We start from the raw sequence: 22,034 nt of genomic DNA, 5'->3' as shown, positions 1-22,034 counted from the left end.
AAGTATAAATAATTTTCTCTCTTTCATTATTCTGACATTGAGAAAATATAAATAATTTTAGTTAACAGCTGACGTAAAACAAAGGATTTTCAATGTCAAGACAGTAACAAGAAATGGTTATCTTTTTATACACAGTATCAAAGTATGTGGTTTCAACAGTATAATTATATCCGAATGTGTGTTTGACCCAATAAGATCTTAAAAGCTTAATTAATTTGGTAGATTTCAATTTTTTATTTCACATGAACACTGAGACATAATTTCTGCATGGTAGAACATTGGACATTTTCATCACCTTTTCACCGTCTTCTGAGGGACTGCTTTCAATTTGTCATACTCATCTTTCTCAGAGAAAATCACCACATTATCTGTGAGCAGAAAAAGCAACAAAAGAACCTTTAAATTCAAAATAGAAAGACATGAACAAAAAGACTATTTTGAATGAAACACACCCATCATATTAAACTTCAACTAATTATTAGGGTGAGTTCAAAGATGAAAAAGAATTTATTCCTCAGGCTAAACCATTTTTACACTAAATAACATCAGCAGGGTCAATGTATAAAACGATTAAGGTGAGTATTATGATAAATTACACTGACATAATGGCTACTGATAGGGGCAGACAGTTCAATGAATGGATATGAGAAGAAGTAAAGGGTAGGCGTGTGTTTGCGTGTGTGTGTAGTTTGAGTAAAAGCGTCTGTGTCTTTCATCTCAAAGCCTGATTATGTCAGTGTCTACATGAGTGACAGCTAGCTCCGGTAGAGCTCCCAGCAATGGGCTATGCTCCCACATACACACACCAAAGTGGATTCACAAACACACACACCCACGCACAACCCAAGAAAGCTATTTAGAGCAATGCTTGGAAATAATACAAACATCTAGACATCAATATCAAACCTAAGAAAGGAACCACAACATTGCGTTACTTTTTCTCTTCCATTTTTGAGTTATATTAAATTTGTAGCTACATTAATTAGCATGTGTGTGTGTATGTGTTTTCCTTCACACCACATGTAAGTGGTTAGTCAGTCAGTCTGCGAGTGAAATTGAACAGAGCATCATTGTGAGGAGAAATGGCGCCTAAAGCAACATATGGCTTTAGCTTTGGAAACTTCACATTCCATCACGATACACTCATCATGTCTGTCAGGATGGAGCACACACACACAGACGCACACATGCATGCATAAGGAAAGTGCAATTCCCACACACAGGCATTTGCAAACATTGTGAGAGAAAATACCAATAAAAACACAATGAAAATGAATTTTGGAGGCTATTTAACTTTAGCCATTAAAATGATTTTAAACATGATTCAAGCATTTTAGCTAGTAAATGTAGTGTTCAATAATGCTTTATTTTGCTGTTGAATTCTACCTGAATGATTTGATTGGACATTAACTTACAATGATGTTTAACTCAGCCTTTGTGCTTGTTCATCAGGCTTACTGTCCAGCAGATACCAATGAGGCTGATATAACAGCATTAACTCAGTAATAGTGTAAAACCCAAACTTACAGTTAAGTATCTCTTTGTATTGAAGCAAGATTCTCAGTTTAGATTCTCCTTTTACTAATTTAGCAACAGCACTACTGCCAATCTCAAAGGTGCTAGAAAATAGAGCTGCTTAACACTGAGGCCTTTGTTGATATGTTTACAGATACTAAATTATTCATAAATACATCATCTCAGTAAAACCTTTTAAATGTTTCATTGAAAGAAGACAGCTATTAGTTTGTAAACAGATTTATATTAATTACAATTTGTCTTGCTTCTGCTTGTTTCTATACTTTAAATTCAATTGACTTTAGTCGCAGTTAAAATCACATCAGTTTTCCTTATTTTGAAGGTGCAGCATTTTAAACTACAAAAATTGTTTCTGATGTATGTGATCTGTTGGATTTCAATAAATGCAATGGGTAGTAAGTTTGAAAAAGAAATATAATCTTTATTATGTCATTATTCTCTTTTGTTATCCCTTGACATCAAAATTAAAAGGAAAAGAATTCATGGGTGGTCTTTCCAGAAATCAAAGCCAAATTTGTCGCTTGTCTTTTTTTCTTCTCTTATCCACAAATGGGGATTTTTCACTTGTCAACCAGTTATTTAATATTAAAAGATGAACTGAGTTTTTTTTTCTTTTTTCTTAATTGGGTAAATATCCCTTTCCTTTTATTTTCATTTTACAAAATATTGATGGACACAAAATTACTCTACTAGTGTTCAAGCTGAAGTCTGAATTATTATTGCAGCATAACCACAAACCTGATTTTTTTCTCTTATACCATAACTATCAAACCTCACAAAATAATTTTGATACTCACAATTTTGAAATGCCTTGCTGCTGAAATGTGCTATACAAATACAATTTGATTTGATTTGAAGTAAGATATAACATATTCATTTGGGCAAAACACACTAGTTGTAAAATGACAAAAATACATGAATATATTATAGCTGCACAAAGGATTAAGATATTTTAGATTCTAAAAAAAATAATTTATTTAATTTTTTATATTCTTTTAAAGTTAAACTGAATTGAATTGTAATTTTTTTTGCATTTAGACTTTTAGACATTTGAATTTGTCTAAAATTGAACAAACTGTAAAATTTTACAGTTTTCAATGTTAGTTAACATAATTTTAAATTCAAACAGCCTCCAAACTTAACTTAAAAGTCAGATCAATTGTTATAAATTACAGCTTTTTTAAAGCTGTGAGAGGACAGGTTCTTCTAGTGGTCCCCTACTAGCCTTTTAGCTGTAAATATTAACTTAGTGTTTATGCTTTGGTTGGCTATGGTAGGACATGTAAAGAGAATAATATTAAATATTTCAGTTGCAATCTGATGCATTGCTGTGGTCAATGCATCAGATTGCATTGTCTTTTTTGTCACCAGTATCATCTCAGCACATCTTTAAGAATCTTCTGTATTATTGGGGAGAATTTATGAATGCCAAATGAACAGCCTTTAGATTTTTTCTATGCACTAAATGGACTAATAAAGGTTAAACTTATAAAATGTGATCAGTGAAGACACCTACATGAGTGAACAACGCCAAATTAACATGTGATCATATTAAAAACAATGAAAGATCAAATCCAAATGAAGATTGTGTCAGTCAAATCAATGAAAGGTACTTTTAGAAAACATATCAAAGCAGATCAAGTCAGATTTAATGATGCTGTAATGAGTACAAAATTGGTTATGTTTGCAAAAATGTGGAAAAGGTTTAAATCATGAACACTTGTATGTAATAGGATTACTCTTTTTTCATGTAAGTATGACAAAGGATAATAAAAGCCAGGATGAGGTTTATAACGACAATAGAAGTTTTCATGTAGACAAGCTCTTTTTTTTTTTTTTTTTACAACTGAATACTTCCGATCAAGGCAAAAGAAAAACAATAAGAGTAAAAACACAGTCTGCCATTCATTCATGGGGATGTTTGTGTAGCATGTCTCACCAGGGACATCTTTCTTGTCATCTTGTTTGATGGTTTGAGCCTCCACAGCTTTCACAACCTGGCCAGAACAACATGCTGCATACACAGAGAGCAAGAGGGAGAAAGAAAGAGAGAGAACAGCATAAAACACAACAGCCTTAGATGTAAAACTGTGCAAATCTGTATTTGCGCTTAACTCACCATGGCCACCCGGCTTGGCCTTCAAGATATAAAACATGATGATGAGAACAATGGCAATAGCCATGATGAAAATGGTTGACATGGCGATAATAAGCGCTGTGGCTAAATGACCCTGTCCAGGTGATTCTAAAGAAGGTAGCCATGAAGAAGGGAGAAATGCAAAATACATATAAATGAAATGAAATAACAAAAACAAACTGATCGGAAAACAAGCAAATGGAGAAAGATTTTGTCAAAGTGAGCTTGTGCATACCTTTAATTCTGTGAGGGAAGACTGTAGTGCTCCCAGGGTTAATTGGTGGGTTTTCTTTGGGTTTGCTGATTTGCATGCCTGTAAAACACATGTGCACACGCCTTCATGTTACATTCCCTGGTATTTGACCGTTTATGAATCATTTGAAATGTTTCAGGAGCCATTTGGCTGCCTAGAAGACCGGGACTACACTTGTGTAATGGATAACAGTGATCCCAATTTGTTAGAAAGGGGACAGTAGAGTCGTTCCAACTATCAAAGGATCACACTTCATAGCTTCTCCTAGAAAATATACACTAGGGTGTTGAAAATTAGGCTTTTTTTTTCTTCTAAGCATTTTGTTGGGCTGCTGTGTGGAAATGGGATGCCTGGATTGATTTGATAGTGCAACTCTCATTACAAAGTTGAACTGGTTACCCAGTGTGGATTGGACTCTGGTGGCCCTGCACCCTGTCACTGATTCTGTTTTCAGGGACAGGATCTTTTTGTATAGTCATGAAGAGGTATAGTCTGTTTTATTAACCTCAGGTTATAACTTGATATTTGAAGTTGATGTGGTTCCTTTGGCCTCTTCAAGGCATCACCTTTAGCGTGCAGTACAGTAGTCTGTAGCCGATTGTAACTCAACCTGGATATGGGAAAGCTGTATTGCACTTTCTAAGCGCAGGGCCAGTTTCTGTCTCAAATGGAGGAGTTCCAGTCTCTTGGTGTCTTCCTTGTGACTGACGGTGTGTGAACTCATCTGCAGTAATGTGAACCCCATTCCAGTGTTTAGTAACTTTGTAGTGAACAAAGAGCTGCAGACTCTTCTTATGCTACCAACCGTTGAATGCAGGTAGATTTTAAAATATAACTACAGTGACTGTTATGTGCCTAAAGCAAAGATATAAACTTCAAAGGAACATTGTTGACATAAGGATTATCTCAAGCCATTTGTGGCACTAAAGTACCGTATACCCAATCTTTTAGAGTTAGACTACCTCAGGCAAGCTTTCTATTATTATATACCTGCATTTATATGTATGGAAGAAAGGGGAAGAGCCAAAGCGACTGTCTAATTTCACATGCTTTCATTGCTACTACATTTGCAATGGAAAACACTATATTAAATCTATCCATTAACAAAATCCCTTCATGTTATAATCAAAGCTTCAGTAAAGATTAATTTCTTTTAAAGAAAATAATTGTGTATTTGTGAAAATAAAAGAAAATTCCCTGCAGTCAAATCCTAGGGTAATTCTCTATTTCTATAAGTTCCTCTTTGACCTTAATCCCCCTTTCTCTACAATGCACTTTGGAAGATTGTGTATAATTTTACTGACAATCAAACAAATGCATTAGTGGCAGAAATGTCTTCATGGCCAGATCAGTGATCATGAAGAATGTGAACTGAGAGAAGGATGTGGGAAGACGGCCTCAGGCCTCTTGGTGGCCAGAAATCATGGGTCAGAGCACACCCACCTTCAAGTTATGCCTTCAATTTGCAGCTGTGTTTACGAACATTTGCAACTGCATTGAGACACAATACACAATGTTTCAGTACTAACAGCTGGCATTTATGAAGCCTGTTTGGAACGACATTAACAAAATATGTTCATAATGGTGTATATAAACTGCAGTCAGAATTGGAAATGAAATTTACAAACACTGATCTCATTTGCTGCACTTTTAAATCCTACATAAAGAAAGTTTCAAAGAACTTTTATCTTGCTGACTTTACTCTGCTTCTTTATCGTTTGTTCTACCACGCTGATTATACTACATACCTCAGCATAAACTTTCTCTTGTCATACAATTTTCAATAGAAAGATTAAACTATATTAACCTCGTCTGTTGTGGTAGTTTTATCTAGATTGTAGGTACATCTGTGTGTAGTGTGTTCAAAATCATTCCTGAATGTTCCTGAATCTCTGCCAATTGGTTCAGTCACCACAGCATTTGTTGATGCTATCATGAGCTTAAAGCCTTGCTGTCCTGTTCACCAATATATTTTCAGGTTGTGTTTATAAGCAGAATTTGTTTTCCAATGTTGTTCATTCTAAAGTAGGATTAGGGAGTTACATGTAACTCCCTAATCCAATATTAGGATTGCTTCCAATATTGAATCTTACTGGACAACCTTAATTTCTCAGAATTTACATATTAAACACCTAGTAATCCTAACTAATTACATCTGTTACAATGTAATTTCTCCCAGATTCAGATTAATATTTTTTCTGCTATTTTAATAACCCTGATTTGCTTATGCAACATGCTGCTAATCTTCTCGCACAACTTTACCAGGGGTTCCAATGATTGCAAAGCATACCCTTTGGGCATATGGGTTTAGTAAACAGTGACTGATGCTGCAAGGTTTTGACAAGTAATAACGATAAAGTTAGATCAACAAGTAAACTCAAAAATATTAACCACTAGAACAAAATGAATGACTGCCACAACAAGAACAAAGGTGATAAAAAAAGTAGCTAAGAGAAGAAGCCCCAACCTTCGTTTTAAATGCATTTTCAAGATTACATGACATGAAGATATTAATATGTTCAGCTACAAGTTCTAGAAAAGTAAGAACAAAATATTTGCTTGCTCTTGAGATTCTGTTTTATCAATAGGCTCTGGCTTATAATTCTTTACTTAAACCAATTTAGTTGAAAACATGCTGTTTTTACAGACACATGCAATAGATCTGACAGTGACATTAATATAAGAAAGATATTTAACCCACAATGTTCCCGAGTTCACATGCCAGAATTCCCTAACGATGGTATGTTAGCTTTGGCATTGCATTTAATTGACTTTTTTTTTTCTCTAAATACCGCTGCCTGACATTATTTCACAACCAATAACACTTCACAGAAGCAAATTATTGGCATTGGCAGCAGTTAAAGTTGATTTTTCATTGTGATACATTCTCCCATCGCAGAACACAAACTTTTTTATTGGGCAGTGTGGATAAAATGCAGACCTCACTACTCCATCTGTCAATATATTGCTCCCAGTCCTCCCTTATTGTTGCCCTTCTGGAGTTTTCATCAGCTCAGCTCCTGCCTCTTTCCTAATAGAGCTGTAAACTCCCAGCAGCTTATAAATCACGCCTTTTAATAAGTCTTTCATTTCACCACGTTGATATACTGTTGGTCTCCTTGGCATGTGCCTCACCACTTCCCATACTTTCAGGGCTTCGTGTTACCACGTACGCACATACAAATGTATACACCAGCGCCCTGTGGTTGAAGGCATCAACTTGGGGTATGTGTTTACACTTTATTGAATGAGGACATGAGTCTGAACTGAAATTCTGTTAGGACTTTGTGGTTAAATCTCTTAATCATGTTCTCTCAGGCTGAAAAAGAACTGCACAATGCTAAGTCTGCCAGTCAATACAGGTCTGCCAATCAAAACAACCTGAAAGAAACTAAGTAGCACTCAAATGTAGAGCTAAAAAACACTTAAAGGCAAAATATCATTTGGAGCAAGAATACCAAAACAACATTAAATGTAAAACAAATCACAATCTTCAAACAAATAAGACACTTTCATATACAAAAGTTACATCACTACCCCATCGTGAAGCCCGTCTCTAAACATTTTTTTTTTTTTCAAAATGAATATGTTGAATGAATGTGTATTCACCTTCTGGTGGCCACACATTCCTACAAATATAATATACCAAGTGATCATACAGATAAATGAAGCAACTTTATCCAAACATGATAACGATTATCATTTTTGGAATGCTTAATTTTATCATGCTTTTTATCTTACGTTTTGCCAAAGCTAAACCGATTAGCTTTAAAGCATATTTTTTATAAGCCATATTATAAGAAGAACATTTTACTCCAGCTGCAAACTTCTTTTCCATCTAACACACATATTTGTTCACACATCTGTTCATATTGAATAACTTATCGTACAAAACATTGGCTCCGGCATTGTATGACATAAACAAAACTTCTGTTTTATTGTGCCAAGCCTCAAAATAATTTCCAAAAACAGTTTATGGAGTGAATCACTAACATTTAATCAAGATTACTCAGTTTGAAAAAGTGCAAATGATTCACTGGGATTTGCATTTTTAGACTTAATATAGTAAAACTTTTTACAACTATAAGCATTGGTTTACTATATTAAGTTTTACTTAATATAGTAAAACTTTTCACAACTATAAGCATTGGTTACTTATCAGCTTCTTCAGTTTTCACCATACTGCACTGAATTGCGGAATACTGGGGGTCTTGTAAGGTTACAGTTGGTACTGGTTTAACAAATGACTAAGTACTAAATGTTTTAGCACATCAGAAGCAAATTTTCAGCCCCAGGACTTTGAAACGATTGCTTAAACAACTTTTTATTTAATAGAAAGAACCAGACATGCTGCGCAGGTCACGTTACTACTCTATCGAACCTTTTTAATATAACGACTTTCTACCTGCAATATTGCGTGTTTACTCTGTCAATATTTACATTACTCTACTAATACGACTGGGTTTTAGTAGTATTATTCTTGTATTTAAAAATAAAAATCTCTTAGCGTGGACATAAAACTCCGTCATATTTGCTCTGCTGCCGTTTCTCTTTTCACTGTCAAACTTCTCCATCTCTCCTCTATGACGGTAGATATATTTCAAAACATCTGTTTTTTTGTTTGTTTTGTTTGGGTTTTTTCTCAAGCTCCGTTTACGAAACGGCTGTGAAGCTACTTCTATTGGCTTTAACAGGCAGCATGTTGATTAGTTTGAACACTGCTGCCACTTAGTGGCCGGAGGGTATTTTACTTCGTCGCCTCACTATTTGAGAAGTACCGCATTAATGTATTGTAGTTTTTTCTTCACAAGTAAAACACAAACTCATTATGTGCACAATCACTGTGCGACCCTGAAATATGACGTGTTCTGGTGACACAAGATGATTGAAGAAATGGGTGAGCTGGTGCCAGTGGTCAAGAGTGACAATGTTGGTCAGAACAGGAGCAGAAATCTATCTGAATGGTGCAAGTATTTTACTATTTCAAATATTTTTTTTATTTTATCTTCTTTTATTTTATTTTATTTTATTTTTTACATGCAGTCATTACTGGCATTGTTATAGAGTGGCTTTATAATACACCACTAGGATGCCAGCTTGTCAGGCCCCCAAGCTGGTGCTTGCAGATAGCATTTCTCCTGCCTTCCTACTCGTCACTGGAAAAATCCTCCATAAACCTTGATTTTATAAACTCAAGCTTAAGCATTAGACTGTGCTATTATTATTTTGTCTTAGTTGGACATATTGTTTTATGCTGAAGATCTAAATTGGCATTTAAAACATAATGTCAACACTTCTGGTATTTTCTGGAGTATTCTTGACTTCTTCGTGGCTGCCATTGTATTACAGATGATCAGGCATGAAAATATTTAACTTTTATGAGCTACAACCACAAACACAATTCGAATAGAAACATTACAATAAATGACTATGTATGCTTTTTCAGAAAATATGAGATTTCTCTTCTTGATAGTAGAAAGCAAGAGTTGACTTTGTAGAATAAGATTATATTGAGTATTGATGGTGCATTGCCTGTGTGTATTCAGCTACAAATTTGTATGTTGAAGGCCATAGAAAATACAGGGAGAAAGTAGAAAATTAGCAGGGCCTACAGCTTTTTATCACAACCTGCCAAAGAGTAGCATCAAGGCAAGTAAAAACATGCTAATCATCCGCCTTTCTCATACCCGCCAAAATTTTAATTATCACACAAGCACCAGTAGGCAGGAGCCAGGGTAATTTACAGATTACATGGCAAGTGTCAGCCTGCCATCACCCAAAGCAAATAAAACTCAGATCTCAGACAATTTTGTGTTGCTTTTTAGGGGAATCAACCTTGGCTTTCTTGTTAAGAGGATTTCAGTGTGGAAGTAAACAGGTAGTCTTCTCTTGACTTTAACAAGAACGTTTAAGATTAATTAATAATTATAATATTTATTCAAATAAACAAGTAATAATTGTGTTTCACCTGCCATGTAAACTCAACAGTAAGCTGTGGAGATGGCATGCAATTAAAATATTATGTATAGACCTTATGTACTAATGCTGTTGTGTAGCTGATTATTCTTCCTTCTCTGCAGGCCCAGACCACTTTTTGGGGTTTTCTTCTTTCAAAACACACATTTAATATGACGGAAAAACAATAAAGTTTGTTTCTGGATTCTTTAATTACACAGCAAGGGGATTTTGAGCAGCTACAAGTCCATAAATATTGTTGCCAAAACAATCAGAAAAAAATGAGAGCATCATTTGCTCAATTTTGTAAATGGATTTAAGTAAAACTCTGGGCAACAACAGAGAACACAGAGAAACAAGGCAACCCCTCAAATTTGTTTTATTTCTTTTGTCATTTCACACAAATTTAATTGTATTTTCCCATGAATTTATTTGAAAAACTAGATTAACATAATTATGGCATGAAAGGAAAATCACATCTGCATTTCTAAATATTTTACAAATAAAATTCTTTAAAGTGTTTGGGAATTTTTTTTCAGCCACATTATTTCCAAGTTTGAAGCATGTTTTATGTAGAACATTATATTATAATTAAATATAATTTTAAAAGGTTTATACATACAACATGCCCTGCATTAGGGGTTGTCAAACTGTAGTGAATTAATAAGCATTTTTATGAGTACACCAATGTCATGACATGGGACTGGAAATACGAAATGTGTCCACAAATCAAGACAATTACATTAGTATGCATTTTAGAAGCTTTAGCAAGTTTGTGCAACTCTTTAAAAACCTGTAAGAACAATTGAGCTGGATTTGCCCAGCACATGGATCTGGATACACCCAGATCCATGTGCAGTTAGTGTGGAGGTATGCAGGATGATTAGTGAGACAGTGATGTTATCGATGAGCTGTCAAATACTCAAGAGGAACTAGAAAAACAGCAGCACCAGCGGCAAAGTGGTGTGTACACGCTTGTTACTGCAAGCCAAACTTGCCCACATGGTAAAGTGACTCCAGTGTCTGGAAAAACTCAGCACAACCTGCAACCTCCGGCTGTTTCTGTTTCCCAAAACTTAGTCAAGCGTTTCAGCAGCTGCTTCCACCTAACCTGTCCTGTTTTATTTCCATTCCATGTGGCAGAAAAGCTTCACACTGAGTAGCTTCTAAAGGAGAGGAAGCCAAATTTGTATTTTGTAATATTGTAATGCAACAGCTTGAATGCAACATTAAACTAGAAAATTCCAACCAGAAGCATTAAACTAGAAAATTTCAACCGGAAGACAATGGCAGCAAGAGAATTTAAACGACAAAAAATAAATTGAGAACATAATGCAAATAATTGTAAATCTTACATTCTTTTGTGTTGCTCGGGGCATTTTGGCAGGAATGGCAAACCATCCCATAAGCGTTCCTGGGTTTGTTGTCCAACATATAATACCTATAAAAGACAAACATGAAATCACATCAGCAGTTTTTTTTATTATTTTATTTTATTTTTTTTACCACTATACAAAGATGGAGAGATGGAAAAAAACATTTTAAAACTGTCAATAAGTATACTCAGCTGAAATGACCTCCAAACATTCTGTACTTAGTAGAAAAGCGACTAAGGTGAAAAATTTGACTTTGTGACAAAGTGCACATAATTGACGCCCTGCAGGCACTAAGAAAATGGCTTAGTACAAATACTGCCATCAGTCATAAAAAGATCACGCTGTGGAGGAGAAAAAAGAAGAAGCAAGGGAGGTAAGAAAGATGCCAACGCACCGAACAGATGAACATTAGATCTTTTTATGCTCAGGGGCATGAGAACAGCTTTTCAGTTTGTACACAGCAGGCGTACAGCCTGAAGGTAATCTGAAGTTAGCTGCTGGTGAAACATATAAGGGAAGCACATCTCAGTGCAATATGACATAAATAAATCAAAACTGATCACCTAACATAAAACAGCTTAAAACATTTGGAACAACCAACTGTGAGAACACATTGTGTAGTAGAACATACAGGTTGTTTAAATTACATTTGCAAAGAAAAATCTAAAATATTCTGCATACATTTTAATCCCACTCTCCTTTATTCTGACACCCCTTAATTAAAATCAGTACAATTCACTAGATACACACTATGGTAACAGATTAAATCGAAAAAACAAAAAAAAGTGAAATTCAAAATGTCTCAGGGGCAAGAATGTTTTTGTAAGTTTCTGTATTGCTTTCTTCCACATGAAGAAGGGGGACCTTTATTTCTGATGTGACTCTAAATTTCTTTGGCATTGAGAATTAGGCTGTGTTAGTTTCATTCTCCCTCAACTATCCCCAATGTATCCTGTTACATTTATCAAACTATAAAGTTAGCAAGATAAGAAACATATTTCTCCCTAATTGGCAAATATTTAGTGAGCTTTGATGTTTTCTTTTGTAAATTATGATGATCCTGGAACATAACCTCTCTGTCAGACCTCTGAAGACCAGAAATCATTTATCAGCTAATGTTTTTACCAGACATTCTTGGCCGAATTCAGACCGAACGTGATCTGGAAGCCGTCTAATCAGAAGAGATGGATGTTAAAGAATGTGCTTTCATCAACCATCCATGTTATGTCCATCAATGTTATGTTGAATGCTGAAGCATTTTGTTCTTTGTACATCAGTCATGAAGCTCAAATTCTCCATCCATTCTGATAAAAAATTTGAATAAATTTAACGATACAGATTCAATATCAAAACTATTCACCAGCTGATTATTGAGTAGAATATGCAAACAGTGAACAGACCACCATATAACTTTAGAGGCAGGGCCCATCCCACTTCTATTTGTGTCATTTGAAATCCTGACTTTTAACTTGAGTTGCAAGTTTCTTTTGCGCGCCAGTATTCATGAAGACACTTTGAAGTCCGATAATCAAATTTTTCTGTCCCTCTGGGAATAATTTTCCACATAAGAAAATGATGGAGCCATGCAGATGGATAGAGTCCATGTAAGTCATCCATAAAGTTTTGGCACATAAAAAAAGTCTATGCTGATTTTCAACTAAAATTCCATGCAAAGTAGAAAAATCCATATGTTTTCAGTCTGTCAGATTTACAAAGTCATGTGTATGCATGAATCTCTATTTAAATCTTCCTTGCTTGCTTCACAAAAGCAGTTAACCTTGTTCAAAGAAAAAGAATGGGCAAAGGTAAAAGGCTGCAAGTAAAACAAAATGAGAGTTCCTAGATCAGTCCAGATGATTATCATGGGGTCCTGGTTTTATGCAAGGATTTTTACGGCACCACAATCAACATGAGTCTCATGGGATTCTCCGATTAAGCTTATCCCTACCCATCACATCAGTTTAGACAATAATATCTGGATAGTTTTGCAGTTGCGACCGTGTTTGAAAACTATGGGGTTTTTTTCTACTTCACAATTGTAGTCTACTTTGGGCTGGTTCATCACACTGATCCCAATACGATTTGAATTGTATGGGATTGTGTTGGCAATACCTTAAAAGTTTAAGGGGTATAAATACCTCTGGAATATAATGTAACAAAGAAAATTCTAAATCATATGGAATCTGTGTTGGCTGCCTCATCAAATCTACAATTCATTTGTAAGGCGTCCTCTAACATTCTAATTTTAATCCTGAGATTTCAAGACGATTCTGCATCAGTGCCATAACTCATCCTGAATTAGTTGTTGGGTCAGAGCATATCCTGTTAATAACTTCTTTAAAGCATGTAATCAGGACAAGTCACGTAAAAGGAAAGTAATGCCAGGATGCTTTTAAAGTTTAAACTCTTAGGTGACTGTTACTGCTTAGGATTTATTTTATTTATGAGAGGGTCATTAAATGACTATGACTAAATGATGACCTACAGATGGCACCAGTGTGTCAAGACACAAAAAGCAAGAAAGGTTATGTTCACATAGCAATCTAAATATGTTTTGGGGTTTTTTTTTCCCCATGTGTGACCCATATCTGACTTTTTCTTAGCTGTCTGAATGGTCCAATTCTGATCTTTTCACCCCCCAAAAATGTGAATTGTGCCACTTCCATTAGTGTGGAAGTTCTTCTCTAAGCATGCTTTAAAATCCCAAAGTCACAGAGACTCAAAATATAAAATATAGTCCCTGCAAAGCAAGCAGAAGCTATAAAAAATGTTTGTCAACTAGCTACTTTCTTCATCTGCAGTAAATAAAATAACAGCTGGCAGAACTAGCAGAGGACATAAACAACTTTCAAAAAGAGTTGGCTTTGCGTTTGGAAAGCAACTTTTTACAGATGTTAGAATCATAAAATACCTGTCTCCTGTGAAGCAATATATGGATAACAATGACCTACATGGGAGAAATTATACATATTTTCCTTTACCTGAATCTGTCACATGAAAGCTCAATTTAGAAATGGGTTTGTTTCGTAGAGAAAACAGATTTCAAATATGTAAAGAAGTGTATGGATTGTGCATTGGTAATATATTGCTCCCAGCAGAACACTGAAAATGTTAATGTTGGTGGAAGAAATGGTTTGAAAAATACAAAAATTGACAGTGAAATATATACAGCAAACGTCTGAGTACAAAAAATATGGGGGGAATCTACAGGAGGCTTTTGAAAGAAAATAACACGCTATATAGCTCACAAATCTTAAAGCTTGAGTGGGAATAATAGCAAAAGAAAACAAGAAACAAATGTGTAGTTGGATTACAATATTCCAGATGTTAACAGGTGAGTTTTTCAGACATTTGGTGTCATTTTGTTTTCTTTAACAGTGGAAAGATACACGTAAGAAGCTGTTATTCACTTTTACAGTTACAGGTACATATATTTTAGAACGATAACTAATTTTTAAATAGCATTGGACCAGTTACTTGAACAAAGATCAAAATCTGTTCTGGGTTTTCCTACTTAGGCTACTGTAAAATCTGAATATGTTTTTTTCTGTTCATTGAATGCATCAAAACTAAGAACTCCAATTTGTTTATGTCCATAAGGGCACCAATCAACAGCAGGTACTTTAATACAATTTTTAAGTTTAATAAAATGAATATAACAGTTAGGGACATGCTGTGATGTATAAATTGTAATATTAATGTAATTCTTTCATTTTCTGTTGAATTCAAAACTACTACCGCTCTTGTAGCACTTCTTCTATGGTGCTTATAAAAGACTAACTTGTCTAAGTCAGATTTTGAAGGTCAGAACTCAATGAAATCTGGAAATTAGTATGTGCCTGGAAAAGCCTGATAGGTGAATTTTTTTATGTTAAATCTAGAGCTTCTTCGTCGATTGTCCCAAATCTAAAATAAAAGTGAACAAACATTCACATGGATATTGAAATTGTTGCAATCTGCAGAGCAATTTGCATGCCTCACCCTGGTAAACATGGCCCACATTCAGCGTCACTTTCAGCAGTTCCTGCTACACGGACAGTGGCTTTGTAGAGAGCATCACAGTCCTTGTGGCGCCTGCAGATCTCGTACTTTCCTTTGGAGTATTTCCCTTGCGCGCACGGTATGCAAGCAAAGTCCTCATCCTTCATACCGTAACCACAGTTCTGCAAAACACATCCGTATTTTAAATACACACAGACATCCTAAATCATTTAGTAATAAAAATGAATTCCTACATCATTCTAAATGTGCTTTTCCCATCAATGGAATTATTCATTACTGTGATGTGGACACACAAATTCGGTTGCACACTGTAAACACTTAAAAACACCCATCTGTTTCCAGAACTGTCTTCAGCACAAATCTGGCTTTGCTCTTCTGAGATGACAGGAGAGAAATCTGATTGGTCACAGAGGTCCTCAGTGTGTGTGTGTGTGTGTGTGTACAGTTTTCCATGCATGGTAGTGTTTAAGATGACCAAGTCATCGTATTGTTTTCTTGCATCCATCTTCTTCAAATGGTGCTTCCTCTTTGTGGGGAGGCCGGATGGCCCACACACAAAATCACACATGCTTGCATTTACAAAAACATACTTTTTCTCTCTTCTTTGCCCCCTCTTTCATCTTTAATTTCCCTCTTACTTTCATCTGTCTATTAAACAGGCCTGTGCCTCCTAGATCTAGGCTACAGTAGGGTGGCTGTAAAAGAAATTCAATATTCTCGCCCTTTCTGTTTGACATCCGCTACTTTGAGCGTGATTGTTTAATGGAAAAGTTCACTGAGCTATCAGCAGGATTGTGTCAGTTTGGGTTAAAGCTAAACTTGGATCTTTTGTCTGCAGGCTTACTGTGACTCTGCTCCTGTTCATTGCCTTAAAGCAGTTCCAGGGTGATTGAAAGCCTTCTTCTTTTCAAAGCAAATTTGTGGGCATTTTGAATGCTTCTTTGAGCTTCGGAGATGGACAAAACCCAGAGAGCAAATCCCTTTGTGAAATTTTTACATATGTTTTCAACATTGGCCTTGAGAGAACATAACATAAAATCATCATGAGGGAAATGACTGATAACTTGTAAGAAAGATCACAGGTGGAATCAAAGAAAAGGTGTCGTGCAGCATCTCCCTTGTTACTTTCAGGTAACAAGGGAGATAGGCAGAGACTTCTAAAAGTAATCATCCGAATTGAACTTTTCACATTTGTCATGATACATCCACAAACTTAAATCTATTAAAATGGAATAGTCTTTAAGTAGCCCATAATTGTTATATATGTAATTTTCAAAATTCTTGACAAAAGAATCTGTAGCCATATGTCCTGTGTACAAGGCCAAACTGTACAAGGCCTGCTTGCTTTGTCCATTGACCACTGGACATAAGAACCAGTCCAACCTGGATCTTGCACAGACAAGTGGGTATTGACACTGATAAATGGACAAATCTAAAGCCTGTTGCAATCATATATGTATGTGTCAAAGAAAACTACCACAGCAAATCAGCTTCAACATATTATCCCAATGACCAAACACGGTGGCAGAAATATCTTGCTGTGGGAAGGACAGTTTAGATCAGTGGCCTCAAACTGCATTTTTGAGGGAGTCCTTTAAGTTTTAGATGTGTCCTTTGTCCAAATACTTGAACTACAGTAAATGGCAAAGCTGAATCACTAGCATGCAGTCAAGCTCTACAAAGCTCTGTGAATGGGCTATGTGCTGAAGCAGAGAGACATCTAAAGGTTGCAGGACAACAGCCTCTAAAACTAATTAATCTGGGGCAAAACTTAAAAAAGGTTATTCACACATCTGGCGGAGCTTGAGCTGTTTTGCAATGTGGAATTAGCAAAATTGTCTCTAGATGTGCAAAATTACAGGTGACAAATCCAAAAACTGCAACGAGTGACATTTCTAAATGTGTTTGCTATAGACCATTGAATCCATATTTTTATATTTGTTTGTAAATAAATGTGGAAAAACATCTGTCTAGTTCCTCCACTTAACAGCTATGCACCCAATAAAATACATGGAGGTTTGTGGTTGTAATTTGACAAAACGTGTAAGATAATGGGAATACTTTGAAAGGTATTGTAGTTCTGATGTTGAGTAGCTTTTATACAGCGTGTCAGCTGACATTTGTCACTCACTAAAATAAGAGAAGAGGACATGTTGCCATGAACTATGCATTCATCCATGTAAACAAGCATCAAAAGGTGGATGCAAGCAACCCTTTGAAAGTGGGACTTCAGTGGCTTTGTCACTGTGTGATCTATCTGTCTAAGGGTGTGTGGGCATGTTCTTTGTGAAGTATCTGCTGTGAGAATGGTTGTTTCTTGATTAAAAGCATGTCAAAACACTCTCACCCACATGCAAGGAAAGCTCAGGGAAATGAAAGAACATGTGAATTACAGGCTGTTCCACCCGGGGGACCACAACGGTGCAGGAGAAAGTGTGAGGGGGGCGAGAAAGGCTCTTATGATTTAGCTTTTTAAAGGAAGATTTCACTTACAAATGGGTATGTTACTCTTTATCAAAGGGTTCTCTGCTTAACACATTTCTCCAAAGAGACAAGTGGGTCTTTATGTTGGAACTCATCACATTGTTGAGGGAAACTAAATATAAGTATACAAGAAAAAACAAGAGAGGAAGAAAAAGAAAAACATGTTTACCCATGATTGATGGAGGACTGCATGGTTGAAGGAAAAGGGAAATTGAGGTTCAAAAAGCAACACATTTTTCCACCATTGCAAAGCCAACAAAAAAATAAGACTGAAGTCCACTTTGAGGTATGGAAATGATGTGTGCAAATCTGAGAACCACTTCACGAGTTAAGTTACAAACATTCAACATCCATAAAACTTGATGGTGTTTATTTCTGTGCCAGTACTTGATTCTTCAGCAAGAGTCAACAGAGAAATGAGGATACCAGGACCAAGAGGAGTCAGAGGGGACAGTAAATTTAACAACATGTGGCAAGTTCAAGTTTATTTTGATAATGCTTGTTTAATAACTTACTTTCACATTTGTGCTTTTGATTTATATTTTTTGGAAAGAGAATATGTCTGATCTGCCAATGTAATTGTCAAACACAATTAAGAACATTTATACGTTGTGTTTTTTATAATAGCAAAAATTGAGCCAAACCTGTCATTGTTTGTTATTGGATGTCTCTTAGAAGATAAATAAATTCTTCACTGTTTTTTTGTTTTTTTTAAGGTGTCATGCATGTTATGCAGCAAGACAGCCTGCACAGGCATGTGCACTTTACCAGTATTCCAACTTTTGAAAAATTTCCATTATTTATTTTTTTAAATTGAATAGTTTCATTTTTCAGGTGTCAATTTATATGATTCCATAAGTGATAATGGGTTATTTAACTAGACAATTTTAAAGTACCTACAGCCTGTAGCTACTTGTCTCCTCACATTAGATTTAGTTTGGAGATCCTTAAATATCTGCACATTTGTGTGTTATGAAAAGACATAAATACATAAAACATCTCAAATAAAAGAAATTATGAAAAATTTGCAGTGTCCAAATAATTATACATCTCTATGTTCACTCTTGACTATCTCTTTGAGAAGGGTGTGGCACCCTGGGGTTCCCAACGAAGCATTTACCTGCTCTGTGTTTACTTTGGCTGTCTGCAGACTGACTGACGAGTCCTAAATCACTGTGTGACTACTGCAAATCATTCAGCGTAATGCATACCTTCACATCGGAGTAAATGGGAGCAATAAACCATAAGGAAATTGTGCATTTGAATTAAAGCACCCTTCACTGTGCAGCTAAGAATGTGTGTTCATCTGTGTGTCTATTGTGGGTGGTCTGAGCAAAGCTGACACATGCTGGGGTCATAATTTTCATATTTCTGGTATTTATGAGTTTAAATTTTGGTCATCTTTCCAGCTTCCTGTCCCCACCTTATGGAAATACTTTGGGTTTAAACTGGAGAGTCTAAACACATGAAAAAACCAAATAAAACACAGTAAAAGCAGCCCGGAAAATTATTCCCTAAATCATATGTGTATTTGAGAATGTCCTCACCATATGCGGTTCTTGCCCTGGCTGGCACTGAGGACAGGCCTGGCAGCTGTTGCTGGTCTGGTTGAAGAACTCGTACTCGCCGCAGCTGGAGTACTCAGCACTAACAAACAGACGAGACACCTGGGGGAACGCAGAGACAGGCAGGTGGAGAGCAGGGTAAGTGAAGACAAATGTGAAAACTCCAAAACAGAGCTTGTGAAGACACAAATGAGACATTCCTATTAATGCGGTCACACTGACAGAATAATAACTGACAAGAACCGCACCACCTAAGGCTGGTAGATCTTCATTAGTGGCTCAGCTAACCTGCTATAAGTTAATTATTTTTTTTTTTATCTAAATGAGATAATCCAAATTAGAAAGGCAGCAGTTATAAAGTGTCTGATCACATCATTTTCAATGTACAAAAATATGTCAGTGCATAATGGGGAACGTCTATACCTGGCATTATTATCTACTATTGCGATCAATTGGACTTAAACTGAATCTGATTTTGTGAGGTGGTTTTAGATCCTGTTCAGTGTATATTGATTTGTAAACAGAATAAACACAGTACTTTTTCATTATATAAGTAAAAAAAAAAGATTAAATTATATGTTGTATCATATGTTCTGTTATGCAAATATTTATTTGATCTCAAAAGGCTTGTTTTTTATGATTCTCTTTATACTTTACTGACACTCCTGCTTTTTGCACATCCCAGTTCTTTCCACATTTTTTCCCCCCAATTCTTGTAATTAGCCCCTTGTTTTTTAGTCACATAATTTTGTTCATACAAAATTATCTTGTCTCTTTTTCTGATTTTTTTTATTCTTTATTTTTACCTTTATGTAAATATGCATGTTCCCCCTTACCTTAACTTGTTACACCTACATTTTCCCACCGTGGGATAGTAAAGGATATTTCTATTCTATTCCACAGATGTGTAAAAATAACTTAATAGTGATGCATCAATTTAAAAATGTTTGTCCCCTCCCCATATTATTTAAATCTATCACAACAAACAACACCTGTTACCTACAGTCTATAAATGCAGTAACTATCAGCATGTTCTACATTGCACATTTTATTTAGTTTAATAACCATTGGGAAAGTCAGAGAACTGTGTAATATCACTGGTTCTGATGGTCAGTGCACATATTGCATTATTTAACTTATTTTAAAAAGATTTTTCAGGGCACTGTTCTCTAGAGCATGATGATGCATATCACATTTTAAAGATGAACACAAAGTTTTCCAGTTTCTGGCTTTGTACATTTAGGGTTCCCTAGTTCCTCCTTCTCCATATATTTTGCCTATAATACCAAAGTTATCTGTAGTTATCATGAAACGCATTTGCTTTTTAAAACTTCAACATTTAAAAGATAATCTTAATAAAGAAACACCTTTCACTAGATTCAGCATGATTTACCAATTTAATTTGGATAGCCAATATCTGAAACACAAGATTAAATGGCACATGTTTTGCATCTCAAATTATGAAGCTTATCTGTGCATAAAATGAAGATACAACACAAACCTTGTGCTAACTACTATTTTTGATTTTGATTTTGTGTTATTTCATCATGAATAAAAATCTCTATTAGTGTATATAGTTTTCTCTAAGATAAGTTGAACATTACATGGACTGGCATATGAGCAGAACTAAAAGCACAGGATGAATCATTTAATATCCAGTAGAACTGGAGCTTTAATAAAAAAAAACTTAACTGGCATAAAATTTAAGTAGCAAAGAAAATAAAAACCAATAAAATGATATCCCGATGTGATATTTACTTTTGTAAAGATCAATTTAAATGTTTGCTTTTGTGATTTCTACATGACAAGATTGTGCAATAGCATAACTTTTTTGTGTGAACACACTTTGTGGGGTCCCTTCACAGAGAAATCAATGTTTTTACGCTGTTGTATGGTGGGAATAATATAACATTTGAAGGCAAAACATCCCCAAAAACAATAATCTTTAACTTCCTTGTGAAGATCGGATGATAAAGGTTGGGTTTTGGGGTTAAGGTTGTGGTCACAATAGGTTTATGCAAGTTGTGGCTTTGGTTAGAGTTGGGGTACATTTTCAGAAAATTTAAGTTAATGAAATGTCCCCTGCAGTAATGGAAATGTGACTGAAAGTGTATGTGTGTGTGTGTGAGAGAGACGTGTGGTATTGTGTCATTGTGGCCCAATGTAATAAGTAGCAGCTGGTATTTATAGCTTTTCCAGCATACTTTGTCCTTTTCCAAACAAACTAACTGACTTTTAACAATCATCTGCTGTCCAGAAAATGATAGAGGGAAAATAAATGAGTCCATGACTAAGACTCTCCGTCTTTTTCTCTGTTGTTTTAATAACATCTCTCTCTTTCTCGGCTGTTCCTCCCAACCATATCCTGTCAGTGAGCTGAAGACCTGTTTGAACAAGTGCTCATTTATGTATATGAGCCCATTCCTCTCTGGCCAGATAACCTGATAATAATATAAACCAAATCCAGAACAGATTGACCCATTGTTTACATGCCTGGAGTGCAGTTGGTGTAAATACAGCTTCATGAGCAATAAAACAATAAAGTGAGAATTGGTGGCCTCTGGTGGCGCTGCAGCAGATTGCGGGTGGATGAACGTACCTCATCTCCCCATAAGTCTCTGCCTATAAATGTTGATAAAATTTGATAATTGCAACACGTAAAAAGAACTAGAAAGTAGAAAGCATGCCAAAGCAAAAAAAAAAAGAAAGAATTAATTTAACTTTTC

At 35.5% G+C, this 22,034-nt stretch overlaps 1 protein-coding gene across 2 annotated transcripts in view; it reads right to left on the bottom strand.

The window, feature by feature from the left end:
• edar (ectodysplasin A receptor) overlaps positions 1–22,034 on the bottom strand; it is a 47,934-nt gene that overhangs the window by 8,366 nt on the left and 17,534 nt on the right. The window contains exons 3-9 of one of the 2 annotated variants that reach the window (XM_005800715.2): positions 19,291–19,410; positions 15,239–15,420; positions 11,237–11,322; positions 3,909–3,986; positions 3,656–3,781; positions 3,476–3,550; positions 296–368 (exon numbers count right to left, since the gene is read on the bottom strand). In XM_005800715.2, the coding sequence (XP_005800772.1) occupies positions 296–368; positions 3,476–3,550; positions 3,656–3,781; positions 3,909–3,986; positions 11,237–11,322; positions 15,239–15,420; positions 19,291–19,410 (740 nt within the window). The remainder of the gene's footprint in view (positions 1–295; positions 369–3,475; positions 3,551–3,655; positions 3,782–3,908; positions 3,987–11,236; positions 11,323–15,238; positions 15,421–19,290; positions 19,411–22,034) is intronic. The other variant, XM_023336324.1, reaches the window with a different exon arrangement.

Source organism: Xiphophorus maculatus, chromosome 7, assembly GCF_002775205.1.
Source record: "Xiphophorus maculatus strain JP 163 A chromosome 7, X_maculatus-5.0-male, whole genome shotgun sequence".
In the NCBI taxonomy this organism is placed as follows: Eukaryota; Metazoa; Chordata; class Actinopteri; order Cyprinodontiformes; family Poeciliidae; genus Xiphophorus; species Xiphophorus maculatus.
This window is presented reverse-complemented; position numbering and strand designations above follow the sequence as displayed.